Source organism: Seriola dumerili, unplaced genomic scaffold (genome assembly GCF_002260705.1).
Source record: "Seriola dumerili isolate Sdu_G_001 unplaced genomic scaffold, Sdu_1.0 BDQW01000850.1, whole genome shotgun sequence".
In the NCBI taxonomy this organism is placed as follows: domain Eukaryota; kingdom Metazoa; phylum Chordata; class Actinopteri; order Carangiformes; family Carangidae; genus Seriola; species Seriola dumerili.
The window spans coordinates 527,480-545,823 of NW_019175105.1; the positions used below are offsets into that span (position 1 = coordinate 527,480).

The window sequence follows — 18,344 nt, forward strand, 5'->3', positions numbered from 1 at the left end:
GTTGTTTCCTGTCAGTTTGTGTGTCTGGCTGCAGTTATTGTTTCCTGTCATGTTGTGTCTGGTTGCAGTTGTTGTTGTTTACTGTCATGTTGCGTGTCTTGCTGCAGCTGCATCTGCTGCTCTGATCGGCTGCAGAGCTGCCCAGGGATCCTGCAGCATCGATGGACTGAAATATTTCTCCACTGAAGAGTCTGAGGACTAGAAACACACAAACACACAACATTTATCTAACGAGTGAAGCTAAAACAAACAGATGATTTGATCAGAAAAACAGTTTGACTCCACCGACACCAACAGTTCAGACGGTTTCTACTGTTTTCATCAATTACAGGAAACATGAGAAGAGCCATGAAGAAAACTTCACAACCTGCTTTGTCTGTTATGATGAACTATACAGTAAAATGAATATTTTATAAAGGGCAGAAACTGTATCTCATTCAGTACAATCATCACTAATGACCACACTGTGTTTCAGTCTTTCTGGCTGTTCTGTCACTGATGATGCTCAGACTAGAAACAGCAGAAACACAGTATAACCCAAACCTCTGATTCACCTTCAGTCAGCCCCCATGGCCACCACCACGCCCCACCCTCAAGGACACGTGGTCCACCCAGAAACCAAGCACCCTGAAGACTGTGATCCCCCCCACTGAAACTCTTTACATCTAACAACGAATGAATCAAGAGTCACACTGTGTTATACTTCCACTACTACTATTACAGCTATTACTATTGTTACTACTGCTTCTACTATCAATACTGCTGCTACTTCAAGTTTTACTAATAATGATGATACAGGAGCATGACTTCTTGTTTGGCTCTCAGTTGATCCACATCAACAGAAACTGATCTGGATCCATGTTTCGACCGGATCAGGTCCTGACTTAATAATCTTTCTCCTCTCAGTATAATTGTAATAACAACAATAATAATAATAAAACGTAACTTTACTTGTATAACAACTTTCATAAAAGAAATGCTGCACAAAGTGCTTTACAACAAAGAAATGACCTGCACATAGTCCTTCACATGAAAAGACAAAATTAACATAACATGTCATCAATTCTCTTATATTGATCTAAAATGAAAAATATTAAAAAACATTCACATAAAATTATATAAGATAATGAATAAAATACTAAATCATTAAATAAGAAGACATTTAAAAGAAGTGCTGAGCACTGCATAAATGTGGTGCAAAGTAAAGCATTTCAGAGCTAGTTAAAGGCTAAAGTGAAGAAATAAGTTTTGAGCTTTCTTTTAAAAATACTTAGTGAGCTGCGTCTCTGATATCTACATCTATATATATCTATACCTGATATCTACAGAGTGTGTTGCACAGTTTTGGGCCGGAACTGACAAAGGCTGCATTCCCAGTTTTCCTAGAGCTGTTGCTAGTGTAAATAAACACCTGAAACTTTACCTGGAACTTCTGAGCTGAACCGGGACTGAAGGACTGCGGCCGCCGGAAACCGTCCCCTCTGCGCCGCATCTGTCCTCCGAAGCCCCGGGACCCGCTGCCGAACCTGGCCGCAGAACCGTCCCAGCATCCTCGGTTAGAGCCCGGAGAATAAACCGGGGAACCCGGAGAGTAAGCGGGGCAGCCCCGGGGAGAACCTTCGCGATAGCCGGACCCTCCATACGGGGAGCGAGCTCCGGGAAAACCCCAGCAGGAGACCGGGGAGGGAAACCTTCCCGCCGGACGCGGAGCTCCGGGACTCCGCTGGGGTCTGACCGGAGCACGGTACATCTGAGCGGCTAAAAAAATGAAGGGAGATCCGAAGAACCGAAAGAGATGTCGTGGTCTAGAATAGCGCCAGAAGACCACAACAAACCCAGAAGAAACCCGGAGTATTCTGTTTCTGGAAGATCACTACAACAACACACAGCGACTCAACCGGAACCGGAATTACACAGAGTTCTCCTCCCGGTCCTACAGCTGCAGCGCCACCCAGCGGCCACCAGGATCACAACCACACACACACACACACACACACACACACACACACACACACACACACACACACACACAGTGACTAATTAAAACTGATCAGTGTGTTCTTGTTCAGAACATCGAGCAGCGACCTGAATCTGCTGCACATGTGCAGACAGTGTGTCAGTTTGTGTTTCTGTCCTGTGTCTTTTCATTGTGTTTTCCTGGTGTGTATACATTGTGTAGTTGCTCCTGTTTGTGTCTCATTGCTGTCGAGTTGTTTGTGTTTTCAAGTTGTTTCCTGTAATTAAAGGAGCGTTCTGCTTAATTCTCCCCTTCCTGATGAAGATGAGTCATCTGTCACTCTGTTCGGTGGGTGTCTGAACAAACTGACTCGCTTCTGTAGCCAAAACAAAGTGAGAAAAAAGATCCTGACCATCTGAACAAAAATACTGATCTGAGATCCAAGAGGAGAGAGCTCTGCAGCTAGTCCCTGTGAATGTATAACTAGTCCCTCTGAATCTACAACTAGTCCCTGTACATCTGCAATTAGTACCCATAAATCTACAACTATCCCCTCTGAATATGATACTAGTCCCTGTAAATCTCCAACTTCTCCATTTGAATCTGCAATTAGTCCCTGTAAAGTCCCTCAATAACTAGTCCTCAGACCTTTGCAACTAGTCCTCAGATCTCAACAACTAGTCCTCAGACTTCTATAACTAGTCCACAGACCTCTACAACTAGTCTGCAGACTTCTACAACTAGTCTGTAGATGTCAATAACTAGTCCATAGACCTCAACAACTAGTCTGTAGATGTCAACAACTAGTATGTAGACCTTTACAACTAGTCCATAGACCTCAACAACTAGTCTGTAGATGTCAACAACTAGTATGTAGACCTTTACAACTAGTCCATAGACCTCAACAACTAGTCTGTAGATGTCAACAACTAGTATGTAGACCTTTACAACTAGTCCATAGACCTCAACAACTAGTCTGTAGATGTCAACAACTAGTCCTCAGACCTCTACAACTAGTCCACAGACCTCTACAACTAGTCCTCAGATGTCTATAACTAGTCCATACACCTCTACAACTAGTCCTCAGATGTTTATAACTAGTCCATACACATCTACAACTAGTCCTTAGACCTTGACAAGTAGTCCGTATACCTCTACAACTAGTCTTAAACTAGCTCAGTTAGCATCGAGTGGTTTTTGGACTGTGTGGGAGGAACTGTTCTCTCAGGTTTACTTTGTCTTTACGCAGAGCAGGTTCGGCAGCAGGTAGGAAACCAGTGTGGACCACTATGTGGAACAGGTAACCAGGAACTAACATAGAACAGGTAACAGAGGTAAAAAGTCAGGTGAGACTGTTATGGCAGGTAAATTTACTGTGGAGCTGATCAAGTGATGAAGGGCAGTTGCATGGACAGGTGAGGTCAGGTGACTTTGCTGATTTGGGGGTGAAGCTATTACCTCACCTGATCAGTATAAATACACCTGATGTCCAGAGTGTTCACCTGAACATGAACATGATGTTAAATGTATTTCATCATTTCACAGAATCACATTTGTTCTGTTGAGATTATTTCACCTGTTTATTCAAAGAGTCAGTTATAGGTTAATGTGATTTGTTTTTAAAGAAATGAACTCGATGTTGATGAGAAACCGGAGACAGAATTTCTTCTTCATCTTTAATGTTTTCTTCGATGAATCCTCAGGTGTCCTGGCAACTGAACTCTGGACTCATGAGCAGCACAGTATCAGTGAAGCTGTGGGGGTGAATGTCTTTGAATAGCAGCAGTGAGTCTGTGCTTGGTGATGGAGTAGCAGTTTGTGGTGGAGGTGGTGTCGAGGTTATCAGGCCTTCCCTCAGCTCACAGCACTGACGTGTCCTGCAGCCTGCCCACACAAAAAATAAATCCTTCACTTTGACTCACATGACAATCCTCCACCTCTCAGCACGTTCCTCTGGACGTCTTCCCTCCTCGCAGTCCGTCTGCACATTGACACCATCACAGCCTCCATTCAGCACTCGTTTCATCAAAAACACCTCACCTGTAAAAATAAACCAGTTCTCCAGAGTGATGTCACTGGAAACGATGGCTTCTCACTGGTGCTGTGGATGAAGGGCTATTACACAAAAACACAGGAAAACATACCCCAAAGGGGTAGAACACCTCTAAGGTTGTGCCAGTTTATTGATATTATAATGATTATTATTGTTATTATTTTTATTATTATATGTCTTACGCCATGGTTCAAATTGCTGTGAGCTGGAATAAGATAGAAACGTCAATTTTGGCCCAGTAACTGGAAATGATGTACATGTGTTCCCAAGAATTATGAGCCCAATTGGCCAGATGGTGGTGCTATAATTAAAAAAAATTTCACACCACGAGGCTGATTGACTTGAAATCTGACATACAAGTCCAGGTCAATGTGCTCAACAAAAAAGCCTCTTGGACCTTCAAAGTCCATCATATTGAATTTCTTGATAAAATACATTATGTGAAAAACTTAATATGAATATAACCTTTTGGATTTGGATTTTAGCAAGAACAAATTTGTTATACAGCCTCCACTTTAATGTTACACAGTTGCTGCCATGAATGAAGTGTAGTCAGTTCAGGCAGAGCACTGATGTGGTGCTTGTATTGGCTGGTTGGCTCCAACTGAATATGCTTTACAGCGACTGGCTCAGTCACAGCATCTTCATTCAGATGAACAGACATTATGACCTGATGTCTCAGTGAACACTGTTTATTCTGCTGATCCACCTCAGTTCTTCAAACTGCTTCACTGTCCACAGTGCTGTCAACACACTGCACAGAGTGAAGGTTTACTGGGAGCACAGGGTTAAACCAGTGCAGTGTAAAGACATAAGACCAGTGCCTCAGTCTCTCCTCCAGTTAAACCAGCTCACCGTGAAAACATTGCCTCAGTGTCTGAATGTTTCCTGCTGCTGTGACGGTGAATGAACTCTGACTGTTTGTTCAGTCTCTTCCTGTCTGACTGATTATCAGTCGGTCACTGTCTCTTTGTCCTCTGAACACACTGATGTGGTTTAACTCAGACCTACAATGAACTCTGGGTGTTTGTGGAGACAATCTGTGGTCAGGTTCATCTCCGTTCACACAGACAGACAGACAGACAGGGTTAGGGTTAGACCTTGACTGCTGGGGGAACTCCCATGATGCACTGAGCTCCTCCGTTCTCATTCATACACATTACTACATGTTACTAACTCGGCTTCTTCTCTCTGTAGCTCTGTTCTTTCTCTCCTCTCCTCTCCTGTCACTCTCTGCAGGTCTTTCTGCCTCTGGACCTGTACATCTGGATCTGTACCTGCAGAACACCTCCTGCCCCATGATCCTGCTCAATACCCACTGCTTCTATTATTATTATTAGTCTCATTTTTTATCATTATTAGTTTTCTGATTATTCGTATTACCTGTTATATCATAGCCTTTTTATTACATCCTAATGTGGAACCTGCTATGTTCTCTTTCCTCCTGTAGACCTCTGGCCTACCTGATGTACTACAGTACATCATGGAGACTGACAGCAGTGACAGGAGAGGACACTCAATGTGTTCGTGTAACAGGCTGTGAGGCTGAAGTCTGGTGGAAGTTTGAGGAAGTCGTGGTCTGTTCTGGTCTGGATTCAGGTCCTGATAAACCTCCAACTGACCAACGGGTTTACTTTTCATCCTGAGGAAGACCACATCTGAGAACAAAAGAGTATTTTTATGCTGTGTTGACATTTATTCTTCATATGATCATCTATTTGGCTCTATGAGCTCATCACTATCCACAGAGATCATCATTGCTTTATGTTTTAGTGACCCCAGTTGCTACTGGAGTTTGTCCCAGCATGCAGTGGGTGAGAGGGAGAGTACACCTAGCAGGTTAGCAGCCAATCACAGGTGAAAATCACACACAGACCTCAGGAGTTAAGGTTTCTAAACATGGACCATGTGACTGAAGTAATCAGCAGGTGTTTCTCTTCAGTCTGCAGCTCTGAGATCATTTTGACTGGATGTGCTCCAGCACTCATCTTTGTGTTTCTTAAATCGACTTGTCAATTCAGCAATGAGTTTGTAGGTCAGCGAACAAACAGCGTCACCATGCCAGCTGGCTCTGGCTGTCCCGCTTCTCCTCGGCCTGCAAAGGTTTAACTTTACTAACATCACTAGGCACCGGGGCCAGCTTCAGCAGCCAATCACAAGGCAGAGCAGGACAGAGGAGGAAGTGGAGGAGCCTCTCAGTCTACCAACCATTGCTCCAGTTTTTACCTGCAAACAAAGGGCAGAGTGTTGGGTTTCTACATCACTCCCACTGCCTTTGTTGATGTGTGAAAGCAGAGCAGAGCTCAGACTGGATCCTGAGCTCACCTGAACAGGAGGCAGACAGTGCCAGTCTGTGTCAACAACTTGCCCCCATTTTGGGGAGGCCACTGAGGCGCACAGAGGCCAGCCCAGGGGCCAGCCCAGGGGCCAGCCCAGGGGCCAGCCCAGGGGCCAGCCCAGGGGCCAGCCCAGAGCTCACAGGTCTGGTTGGGTCTGGGTTTTCCTGCAAAGGGCACATTCCAGTGAAGAGCTGGAGGCAGATGCATGATGCTACATTTCACAGACATTAACTTGAACTAACTAACTTTACTAGGCGGTACATCAACTTTCCAAAGACAGAAAAAGCAGAGCAGGTTCTGGAAGAGGGGGCAGTCACATCAGAGCAGTAGTCACCTGCCTAGATATAGCACTGAACGGTGCCGCCCACTCATTAGGACGCTGATGGATGATTGAATCTAGCCTGATGACAAATCAGTAATCTGCAACACAAGGATGAACCAGCACAGCCACGGTGTGGGTGGCTGATCATTAACATGACGGTGTTAATCACAGGTGTGGGACTGATCTCTCTCTGTGGTAATAATGAGGCCCAGCTGTTCAGGAGTCTGTTGGTGGACTGAAGGAAACACAGACACTAAAGGTTAAACTGAAAGTTAAGAATTTTTTTAATAATGAAGCAAGACAAATAAATTATATAAAGCTGGCATCAACATCTCATATTGTTTTACAATGAAGCAACAAAAGACTGTTTTTGTTTTACCAGTTAAATAATTTAACATCAGCCATGTTGATTTCATAAAGTTCATTTTACTCACAGCTTCATCAGTGGTCAACTTACTCACTGCTCGTTAACAACAGGTCATTTCATTCATTTGCTCAGTTGATATTTCAGTAAAATGGAATCTTCATCTACATGTTGACTGTCTTTGGCTTCTTCTCAATCTTCTGAGCTCCAACTTTGAAGCTGAGGAAAGACTTCCAGGAATGTTCTTAACTGTGCAAAATTAATCTAGTTTATTATTATTATTAATAATAATAATAATAATAATAATAATAATAATAATAATAATAATAATAATAATGATAACAACGTTTGGCTCAAGCAGCTGGTTGAACAAATTTCTTTCAAGTATCTCGACATGACAGATTTTGACACAAGTTGAATCCTCAGTAAACAGAACACATCAGAAATGATTCTATAACAGTAGAAAACAATAGAAAACAATAGACAACACATATAAATGTAGACAGGTAGAGTTTGACATCATAGGATATGTTGCATAGTATTTATTCTCAGGTTGTTCCAATGTGGAAAAGAGTCTCTCCGAATAAGAAATACGATGCTTCACTAAACATAAATACTGTCTTTAGTGGGAAAGTGCAGATCTGCTGCTGACGTGCAGGGGGCAGGTTTACAGTGTTTACGAGCAGCCACACTCCTCCACGATCATGTTCTGGATGTCTTTCTTGATGATTTTCTGCTCCTCGTTGTAGTAAAGCATGGACATGGCGCGCAGCCTTGTCGGCACGCAGCACGACTTGATGTTTTGAAACGGGCCGTAGCCCCTCATGCGATAATGATTGATGACCGTTGAGTGGAAGGAGAGGGAGGAGCCGCTGAGGCTCGCCATGTGGTTTGGACAGTCGCCCTCACAGTAGTTGGCATGGTAACCTGATGGAGCGATAATCCAGTCGTTCCAGCCGATGTCTTTAAAGTTGACGTAAAACTGTCGTTTGCAGCAGATGTGTATTTTCCCGTCGCACTCCAGACCTCTTTTGACTCGTTGCTGTGACGCCTCCTTTTGAGCTTGCAGCACGACCATGATGAACGGCCGATGAGAATGATCTCGACCCGCAGCTTGCTCGCCTTTGGCAGGCATCAGAACTGGCGAAGCTCCAGCCTCAGCACACAGTGGACAGGAGACCCGCAGGTTGAGTGACCTGCCGCCACTGTCCAGCAGGGTCTGAACGCTGCGAGGAATGGCGAGGGTGTGCCAGCCGCTGCGACGAGTGTCCACCATCTTCTCTGAAACACGCTCCTCCTCATCATTGTCATGATGAAGCTGCAGCAGCCGCAGAGTCACTTTGCCCTTTCCTTGGTTTCCCTTTGACATCTTCAGAAAGATCCAGATGTTCGCCTGTTCCACGACAGAGGAGCCGCTGCCCTCCTTTGAAATGTCAAAGGTCACTGTGTTCTGAGAGTCACCTGCAGAAGAGGGCACAGTTAGCATGTTAGCGGGAATTATCCCTATGTGTTCAAACCCATAACACATTTACATTAATGTTGTGAAAGACAAAGCAATGGTCTACTGGACTGTACTGGACTGCAGCAGTCTCTGCTAGTCTCATTGAGATAGTTTCACTTTGACCTCTGACCTCAGTCTGATGGTTTAGACCTTTAAACATCTTGATATATCTGCTGTTGGACAACAGAAAGCTCACAGTAAAAAGTTTTTACTAAATTTATTTACTTTCAAAACTGATAAAGACTGTGTATGCTGATGGTCTCTGTTTGATCCAGCTGGTCTCTGATCCTTCTGGTCTCGGTTTGATCCTTCTGGTCTTGGTTTGATCCTGCTGGACTATCCCCCCTCTGTTTTTGTCTTCCTGTCATTTGAATGAATGAACAAACTGAATGTGGTGAACAATAAAAGCCTGAATGCAGCCGCTGCCTCTAAATTTACTCAATATGAGCAGAGACACTAAAAAAAGAAAAGGCCTGATTTCAGGGAATGTCGTTAACAAGGCCGCTAGTATATACCCACCAACCCCCAAACTAACCCCCACCATACATCCCCCCACCCTCCCAAAAACATGGTCCTGTTCTGTGTTTCCATCTTTGTCTCCTGCTGCAGAATAATTAGAGGCCCAGATTTGTCTGAATGAGATTATTCACGGCCTGAGACCACTCGGTATGCACCCCCCCACCCCCTTGTTACTGTCCTCTAATTTGGGTGAGCCTTTGAGGGACCTTTTTGTAAAGGTCTTTCTGAAGATACGACTATTTATAGCCCAAAGCCTTTATGTACATTTATGTAAGCAAACAAGTGACAGGATGATGTGATTGGTCATGAGTTGGTTCACATTGATTCATGATGCAGACCTTACACTGGGGCACATGATCAATAACTTCACCTGTGTGTGTGTGTGTGTGTGTGTGTGTGTGTGTGTGTGTGTGTGTGTGTGTGTGTGTGTGAAGGTCTTCATCTACTCTCCTCACTCTGCTGAGTCACAAACACACAGGTAAAGTTGACCAATCAACATGCAGCGTGACACCTGTTGTTACATTGAGGAGCTGCTGCTCAGGTGTGTTCTGGTTCACAAATACGCTCCTAGCTGTAGTGTGACCAGATGTGTATAAAGAAAGGATGAATGAATTAATGAATGAAGCTTAACTCTTCTTCCAAAAACTGAACAACAAACTGATTTTTACTTTTTTACTGTGTGGACAAAAAATACGAGTAAAACAGATAGGAAGGTCACGCTCAGACTAAGGGAATCAATACAGTGTGTGTGTGTGTGTATGTTTGTCTGTGTGTCTGTGTGTGTATGTCTGCAGACTGTGGAAATCTGTACACAGACTTTGAACTTTTTTAATTTTTGTGAATGAGCTGATAACTGCAGCTCATGATCAGTAAACCTCACTAGAGTCTGACACATGAGATACACCTGAGACAGGACATACACTTGTGTGAATCTTTGTAAATAAATGACAATCAGATTCATTAACTTGACTTTGGTTAAAAAGCAAAATGTGGTCATCAGCCAGTAGAGTCAGTAACTAGATCCACAGTAGAACCAGTAGAACCAGTAGAGTCAGTAACTAAGTCCACAGTAGAACCAGTAGAACCAATAGAACCGGTAGAGTCAGTAGAGTCAGTAGATAAACAGCTGAGATACAGCTGCTGGTCATGCATGTGAGCATCATTGACAGGTACCTATTATACCTTTCTTCAGGTACGTTTACGTATCTCTGAACAGGATGGCTCCAGCTTCAGACCTGTGTAACTGTACATGTGTGACTGTACCTGTGTGACTGTACATGTGTGACTGCACCTGTGTAACTGCACCTGTGTGACTGTACATGTGTGACTGTACATGTGTGACTGTACCTGTGTGACTGTACCTGTGTGACTGTACCTGTGTGACTGTACATGTGTGACTGTACATGTGTGACTGCACCTGTGTAACTGCACCTGTGTGACTGTACATGTGTGACTGTACATGTGTGACTGTACATGTGTAACTGTACCTGTGTGACTGTACATGTGTGACTGTACATGTGTGACTGTACATGTGTAACTGCACCTGTGTGACTGTACATGTGTGACTGCACCTGTGTAACTGCACCTGTGTGACTGTACATGTGTGACTGTACATGTGTGACTGTACCTGTGTGACTGTACATGTGTGACTGTACCTGTGTGACTGTACATGTGTGACTGTACATGTGTAACTGCACCTGTGTGACTGTACATGTGTGACTGTACATGTGTAACTGCACCAGTGTGACTGTACATGTGTGACTGTACCTGTGTGACTGTACCTGTGTAACTGCACATGTGTGACTGTACATGTGTGACTGCACCTGTGTAACTGCACCTGTGTGACTGTACATGTGTGACTGTACATGTGTGACTGTACCTGTGTGACTGTACATGTGTAACTGTACCTGTGTGACTGTACATGTGTGACTGTACATGTGTAACTGCACCTGTGTAACTGTACATGTGTAACTGCACCTGTGTGACTGTACCTGTGTGACTGTACATGTGTAACTGCACCAGTGTGACTGTACATGTGTGACTGTACATGTGTAACTGCACCAGTGTGACTGCATATGTGTGACTGTACATGTGTAACTGCACCTGTGTGACTGTACATGTGTGACTGTACCTGTGTGACTGTACATGTGTAACTGTACCTGTGTGACTGTACATGTGTGACTGTACATGTGTGACTGTACATGTGTGACTGTACATGTGTAACTGCACCTGTGTGACTGTACATGTGTAACTGCACCTGTGTGACTGTACCTGTGTGACTGTACATGTGTAACTGCACCTGTGTGACTGTACATGTACGTGACTAGTGGAAATGAAAAATAACCATGAAATTTCTGATCAGCTGTCAGACTCACCTGGCTCTGCAAAGGTGATGATTTCAGATGGTGGTTCGGGGGATGTTGGGGCCCTGGAGCTGCGGCCCTCCTCCTGGATCTCCACGCTGCCGTCTTCGGTCACGTGGCCGACATGCAGCTTCTTGATGGCATTGAGGAGCGCTGCTCGAGGGACTGGCTGTGTCAGGTTGGGCCGGGCACTCAGGTGCAGCATGTTGAGAATGTGACGCTTCACTGCCTCCACCATGTCGCTCTGTCCTCCTGGTAAAGTCGAGTTCCTCCTCATCTGAGACAGAGAACAGGACGGACAGACAGAGGATGACGCCCCCTCCTGGAGCTGAGGCACCTTGTCGACCTCAGGAGCTGGAGAGACCACACTAGAGGCGTTGATGAGAAGGATGACCGCCATGAAGAAGAAGACAGCTAACGGAGAGGACATGATGGACTCTGAATGACGGTAGAGTCAAAGCACTCACAGGAGGACCTGACGGAGAAACAGGCACCAGGGCTCTTGATCCTTCAGATCAAATCCTCACAGACTCAGTAGAGTCCAACAGTAGAGTCAGTAGAGTCTCTGAGGACATACAATAGAAACACAGTTCAGCAGCCAAATCTGAAATTGGAAATCCTCAGTCTGTCAGCAGAGCTCACAAAGCAGGTTGGGACTTTGGTCCTCCCTCAGTCCTTGATCTGGTCCTGATATTTTCTGAGTGCTGTAGGTCTGAGGCTCTGGTCCTGTAGATTTCTGTCTGGTCTTGATGGTTCAGATTCTGATTAATTGACTGCTCCAGGTCTGAGGCTGTGGTTCTCTGGACCTGTAGTTCTCAGTCTGGTCCTGGTCCCCTCTGGTCCTGATGGTCCGGTGCTGTGACTGACTGTGCAGGGTCACTCTACTCTCCCTCTCTGCTCAGTTACTGTAATTATACCTCTCTGCCTGTTTAATCCCTCCCTCCATCCACAGAGGTATTTCCCTGTGAGTCTCACACACACACACACACACACACACACACACACACACACACACACACACACACACACACACACACACACACACAGAGTGAGTAAAGTCTCTCAGAATATCTCAGGACTGTTTGTGGTGTTTCCTCCTGAACGAACGTCACGACAGAAGAGGAGGAGGAAGGAGAGAAGAGGAGGAAGAGTGTCCCTGATTCATTCATACCACACACACACACACACATACGCACACACACACACACACACACACACACACACACACACACACACACACACACACACACTGATGACTCAGTGCAGCGTCATTATCACCTCACGTGGAGGAAAAACTCCGTTGGTGTGAAATTAATTTTTAGACTGAAAAAAGAGTTTGTTGTTATATTCAGAGCAGATGGAGCGTGCTCAGAACAGACACACACACACACACACACACACACACACACACACACTGTGACATCAGCATGCCCTCTGGTGGTCAGAGGCAGGTCTTACAGTCTGCTCACCTGAGACAGATTTACCAGTAAGAACTGGTTCATCTCTGAGTGTTTTATTAGGACACACAGGATGAATTTAAAATGGATTTTACTGCAAGAACTACAGGAAATGTTTTCATGTGTTACACTCCAGTTTATAGCACACACAAGGGACTGATTCAAAGATATTCCAAATAAAGATATAGTTCCTGATAGGGATGCTCTGAATTTTTTGCTGTCAATGCCAAGACTGATCATCTTTGTCATACATTGCAGATGTCGTATGTTATATCAGTGTCACACACTGTAAAAGTTCCACACGGCCGACATATTGTTTTGTTTTGGTGGCCTGTCGGTGGGAGGTGGGGCTACACTACACAGCACACAGTGCTTCTCTCAGCCGCAGACACCAGAGTCTTAACCACAGGTGATCGGTTTTAAGGTGATCAGTGACTAGAAGCGTTAATGCATATATCTACCCATCATGTATTTTTAATGAAAATCAGTCAATTATGAATGGTGGCCCATTCAAGCATCCCTAGTTTCTAACAAATGGAAAAATCCTACTGATGAAGTTAGTGCTGAAGAAAGAGTGTTGGACAAACGTCACAGTCTGGTGTTTTCTGCCTCCCCTTGTCTGTCTGTGTGTGGCTGTGGCAAATCCTCTCCCCCTCTCTCATGTACCTGTTTACCAGCCTGTTAGGCAGCACACCTGGAAGCTCATTGAGCCCATCAATATTGTATGGGCCTTTCAAAAGATTCAACTGGCTGATGAACTTGGCAGCACCAACCTGACCGATCAGTAATCAGTACGAGGCAGATGGTGCAGTCACACTGCTGACCTGGACAATGATGGACAGTTCCTTCCATCAGCATATAAAGGATTTCACTATCTTTAAATCTACCCTCCTCTGGACTGACACAATTAAAGGATTGTTTCATTGGCTTTGCTTCTCCTAGGTTGAAGCATTCTGTATCATTTGTGTAAAAGATAGAACATCTGACTTCAGCCAAAAGAGATTTTTGTGACCCCATGCAACAAGAATCATCATGAAAGATTCACAATACAAAACCACAAAATTATGAGAGAACAACAATTTGATACATAGGATCTCCAACAAAACCCTGATTAGGATACTGTTTTCTTGTTTTAATCAAGGCCATCGCTATCAAATGGTACCAGGACAAAGGCCATGTGTACTGTCTGGTCAGCCTAGTGACGTCTCTGTCCAAAATCAGCATAACAGCATCAACAGGCAAAGCAGAGCACACATCATTTTGAACATCATCCTCTAACAACTCTGACTGAAGCAAGAGATTAAAACAGACATTTCCCTACACTTACACAGGTAAAAATATAACATGATACTTGCACCTTCCTATAACTACCAGCAAGAGACATGTTGTTTTGTCTTAGAAGCCAAGTAGGAACTTAAAGTAGGCTTTGACTAGACAGATGGCAATTCACTACTTGGCAGTAATAACTAAACTAAATTTAGATAAAATAAATAAAAAATAATGGTGCAGCTAAGCTCCATTTGTTCTGCAACTTGAGTACAGCACAGTCATTTTTCCACATGTGGCAGAAGTTAAAGACTTTTTCAGTCTCATGGACATCCATCATGATTTCCAATGGAAGGCCCCAGCTGGGACATTTTCTTTACCTCCAGTAAAGCCACAATCATCTGCCAGTGCAGCTGTCTTCACTAGGGTTGGCGTCGACGTCATCGATTACGTCGACGCAAAAAATACGTCGACGCAAAAACTGTGCGTCGATGCGTCGTTTGAAAACAAACAATAGCGGCGGCAAGTAGCGGCAGTGTCGATACCAGCGAGTCAGTTGACTCTGATCAATGTAGAATAGTGATGGGTCGGTCGCGAACGAGAGCCGGATTAGAGCCGGCTCTTTGAAGTGAACGACGGGAGCCGGCTCGCGATCGAGAGCGATTTTTTTTTTTTTTTAATTGTCTTTTAAAGCCGCAGTGGTCAACATGTGTGGCTGTGGCAGCGTCTGTGTGACTACACTGAGCAGGAGGGGGGAGGGGAGGGGTTACAGACACTCGCATTTTGTGTTTTGTTTTTCACTGTACATGGTTGCACATTTTCATTTATATTTTGTTGAGTGATGTTTAGTTGATTTTGTGTTTTTTCACAAATTAAAATGGGTCTTTTTTATTTAAAATTTATTCATGTATATTTTAAGTTATGTTACGTTTATTAATAAAGCCATATACATACTATACATATGTTATATTTTATGTTTTTTTACATTAGTTATTCATTTTACACATAATTTGGTAATAAATTAATTTAAGTAACAAAAAATCTGAGGAGCCACTTGGGAGCCGAAAGAGCCGGTTCTTTTTAGTGAGCCGAGCCCAAAGAGCCGGCTCTCCACAAAGAGCCGGTATTCCCATCATTAATGTAGAACACAAAGTCGTAGTTCAAAGATATGGGACTATTTTTCCGTAAAAGGAGGCCATTCTGTCGTTTGTCGGCTGTGTAAAATGGAGATGGCTTATCATAAAAGCACGACGGCGATGCACCAGCACATCAAGACACACACGTAGACACACACTACACTACACACAGTATTCTTGAGTGAAAAGGCAGAGTGTATGTTCCTGTGAATGAACAGCTCTTTATATTTTGTTAGTTAAAAAAGAACACTGCTGCTGTTTATATTTTATTGATTTTATGATGATAACATTTTCTTGATTCTTGCACAACAAGAAAGTATTTTATTTCATTTTATTTTTTGTTAAACGCTACCTCTGACGTCAGATTGCACTATTGTTTTCATTACTTGAATTTTATTTTGGAATATGGTAATTTTTGGTGAAAACAATAGAAATATGTTGGAATGAAGAAATTTGTGTTTTTTCATTGAGATACATAAATTAGCATATGTAAATTGCTATATAAGTCAAATAATGGGAAAATAATCGATAATCGAATCGAATCGATTCGAATTCGAATTGAAAAAATGAATCGTTAGATTAATCGATGCATCGAAAAAATAATCGCTAGTTTAATCGATTACAAAAATAATCGTTTTCCCCAGCCCTAGTCTTCACCCTATGTTCACATATACACTACAATTCATTCTGGGACTGAGTTTCAAGACAGGGAGTAATTCATAGGCTTCTGTATGACAGACTCAATTTACTACTGTCACCAAGGAAAAATTCTTTCAGTTGCTCAAAATTTAAAGCCAAATAAGGGAGCAACTCTTGAGACAAACACGGCCCATCCAGGTTAGCAGGTGACATTTATGGGGATGTCAAAAGTTACATTTCATACAAATTTACTTTCATAATAGTTTTAACATTTTCTTTGAACCTTTTATCACTAACACACGTTTCATATTGATGATCAGAAATCACAACTCTTTATTAGTTTAGCATCAGAAACGACTGTGATTGAGCTTTAATAAAGTAGTCTACCCTTGCCACCACTAACCACCAATGACCAACGCACAAACAACCAGCTTAGTAAAGTATCAGTGTGCAAACAAACCATAAGTGTAACCTTGTAAACTGAGCATCCCCTGTAACCGCCTAGCCTAATCTACCTAATTCAACCCTGGTTTTAGGTGGCAGGTACTTATATGCCAGAAACCGCTAGTGTGGCAAAGTGACCAGCAAGTTGGCAAACCCTGCCAGGACCAGGGCCTTGCCTGCAACCAACCACTGCAAAAACTTTCATCCCAAACAATATTCATGATCAAACCAATCCCAAGGGAGGAGTGAGCTCAGCAGGTAAGTGTCCTGAGTCAAGAACCACAAGTCTCAAATCAAATCCACCATGTCATGATTCAAGTTCTGAGTCAAGATCAAAACCTAACCTTTGTTTGAGTTCTAAATATTTTAAATTTTAAGCAGTATAACAGTTATAGTGAATATACTTTTAATATCAATATTACAGGCACAGGTACACATCATATTACTTTTAAGTAATAGTTAGAGGAAGTGAAAATCAAAATAAAGTGTTGTGTTGTGCAGTAAAGTGTTTTTACTGTGTGGTAAAGTGGAAAAGTTTACATTTGTGAGCAGCTTCTTTTGACTGTGGTGCAGATGTGTTTTTGATTACAGATGTTGATCATCAATAACCGCTAGTGTGTTATTATGGTTGAGTCACAGTTTGTTCCCAGTGTTGGCAGAAAGAGACTGTTTTCAGGGAATCTGTATTTACTTGCACTTATAACTATATAACTTTTCTAGTCTTACTGACCACTCAAAGCGCTTTACAATACTTGCCACATTCACCCATTCACTCACATTCATACGCACAGTCATACACTGATGGAACAGCCATCAGGGGCAATGTGGGGTTCAGTATCTTGCCCAAGGATACTGACATGGGGCCTGGAGGAGCCAGGGATTGAACCACTGACCTTCTAATTAGTGGACGACCCGCTCTGCTTCCTGACTCACAGCCGCCCCATTTAAATCTGAGAAGTTCTTATTTAAACTGGAGAAAAATGTAAGAAATTAAAAGAAAAAAATATGACCTTTTTAATGTCCTGTCCACACACACAGATGTAGTTTCTAAAATCTTTTGTCCACGTGCAAACTCAGTTTTAGGTAATTGAAAATGTTTCAGTGTTGTTTAGGGAAAACTGAGTCTTTGGTACATATTGTAACGTCATCTTTATTTGTCTCCTGGAACTGGTAGCACCTTTTTTCCACCTTCAGATTGGCCAAACTAACTTTATGGTCAGGGTTATATTGCTACCTGTTGGTTTGGCTCTCAGCAGCACGTGTTATGTGTCTTTTTATGTGGCTGGGGAATTGTTTTTAAGAGTGGAGGAGGAAAAATTTGAACAAATGTAGGTGTGGACTAGGCCTAAATGTAATAATGTCCTGGTGTGGGGTGCTCACACATTTCTCTCCTGCCTGTGCAGTCTGATTGACTTCTGAGGGGTTGACATCACTGCACACTCAAAAATAACATACGTTTTAATATTTGGGCTTTAGGAGGACATCAATGTCCAGTCCAGTCTGAAATTGCTTTTTGATTTTAGTGTTCTTTGAACAAACTTCCTGTTTTTTTTTAGATAAAATCAGCACCAAAACTAAAACATATACTTTAATTTATGAGGAAAATATCCCTCTAAATGGATTTCTGCTGTTTGATGAAGCTCTCATTAATCACTTCCTGTTGTTTATTCGACATTTGAGTGAAAAAGTGAACCCAAAAATAAATCGTGTATAATCTGCTCCAGCCTCCAGAGACAGAGATTACCTGCTGAGACACTAAAAATATCCAAAGCCAGACAAGATGTGACTTTATCTGGACAGTTACAGAAACTCTGACTCTACTTTTGTGACGTTTACACATCTACATTTATTCACCTACTGAAATGAACCTAAAATACCGCATTTAATTAAAACCAAAGAAAACAGGAGGTGGACTGAAACAGCAGACAGAAAGCTGACTGTTGCTTTAAGACCCGCCCCCTTCACACACACACACACACACACA

General features: G+C 43.0%; 2 protein-coding genes across 3 annotated transcripts; both read right to left on the reverse strand.

Annotated features, from left to right (window-relative positions):
- Window positions 1-63: 63 nt before the first annotated feature.
- mplkip (M-phase specific PLK1 interacting protein) lies at window positions 64-1,750 on the reverse strand. 2 transcript variants are annotated; one of them, XM_022766413.1, is made up of 2 exons: window positions 1,412-1,750; window positions 64-198 (listed from the first exon to the last, which is right to left on the reverse strand). In XM_022766413.1, the coding sequence occupies exons 1-2, from the start codon at window positions 1,748-1,750 to the stop codon at window positions 85-87; spliced, it is 453 nt and encodes a 150-aa protein (XP_022622134.1). In that variant the 3' UTR covers window positions 64-84. The 2 variants fall into 2 exon arrangements, 1 of the variants encoding a protein (XP_022622134.1); XR_002665763.1 differs by having other exon boundaries at window positions 120-198; window positions 1,424-1,496.
- A 5,961-nt stretch (window positions 1,751-7,711) lies between these two features.
- On the reverse strand, window positions 7,712-11,903 carry LOC111237335 (inhibin beta A chain-like). The gene is made up of 2 exons (XM_022766393.1): window positions 11,431-11,903; window positions 7,712-8,496 (listed from the first exon to the last, which is right to left on the reverse strand). Exons 1-2 carry the CDS (start codon window positions 11,846-11,848, stop codon window positions 7,712-7,714), a joined length of 1,203 nt encoding a protein of 400 aa, XP_022622114.1. The 5' UTR covers window positions 11,849-11,903.
- Between the last annotated feature and the right edge of the window lie 6,441 nt (window positions 11,904-18,344).

Bases quoted from the DNA above. Each gene is read 5' to 3' on its own strand.
- LOC111237335 (XM_022766393.1), bottom strand. From the start codon at position 11,848: ATGTCCTCTCCGTTAGCTGTCTTCTTCTTCATGGCGGTCATCCTTCTC. The intron at 8,497-11,430 runs GTGAGTCTGACA...CCTCTTCTGCAG, and splicing joins CATCACCTTTGCAGAGCCAG to GTGACTCTCAGAACACAGTG.
- mplkip (XM_022766413.1), bottom strand. From the start codon at position 1,750: ATGTACCGTGCTCCGGTCAGACCCCAGCGGAGTCCCGGAGCTCCGCGT. The intron at 199-1,411 runs GTGTTTATTTAC...GTGTGTTTCTAG, and splicing joins AGTTCCAGGTAAAGTTTCAG to TCCTCAGACTCTTCAGTGGA.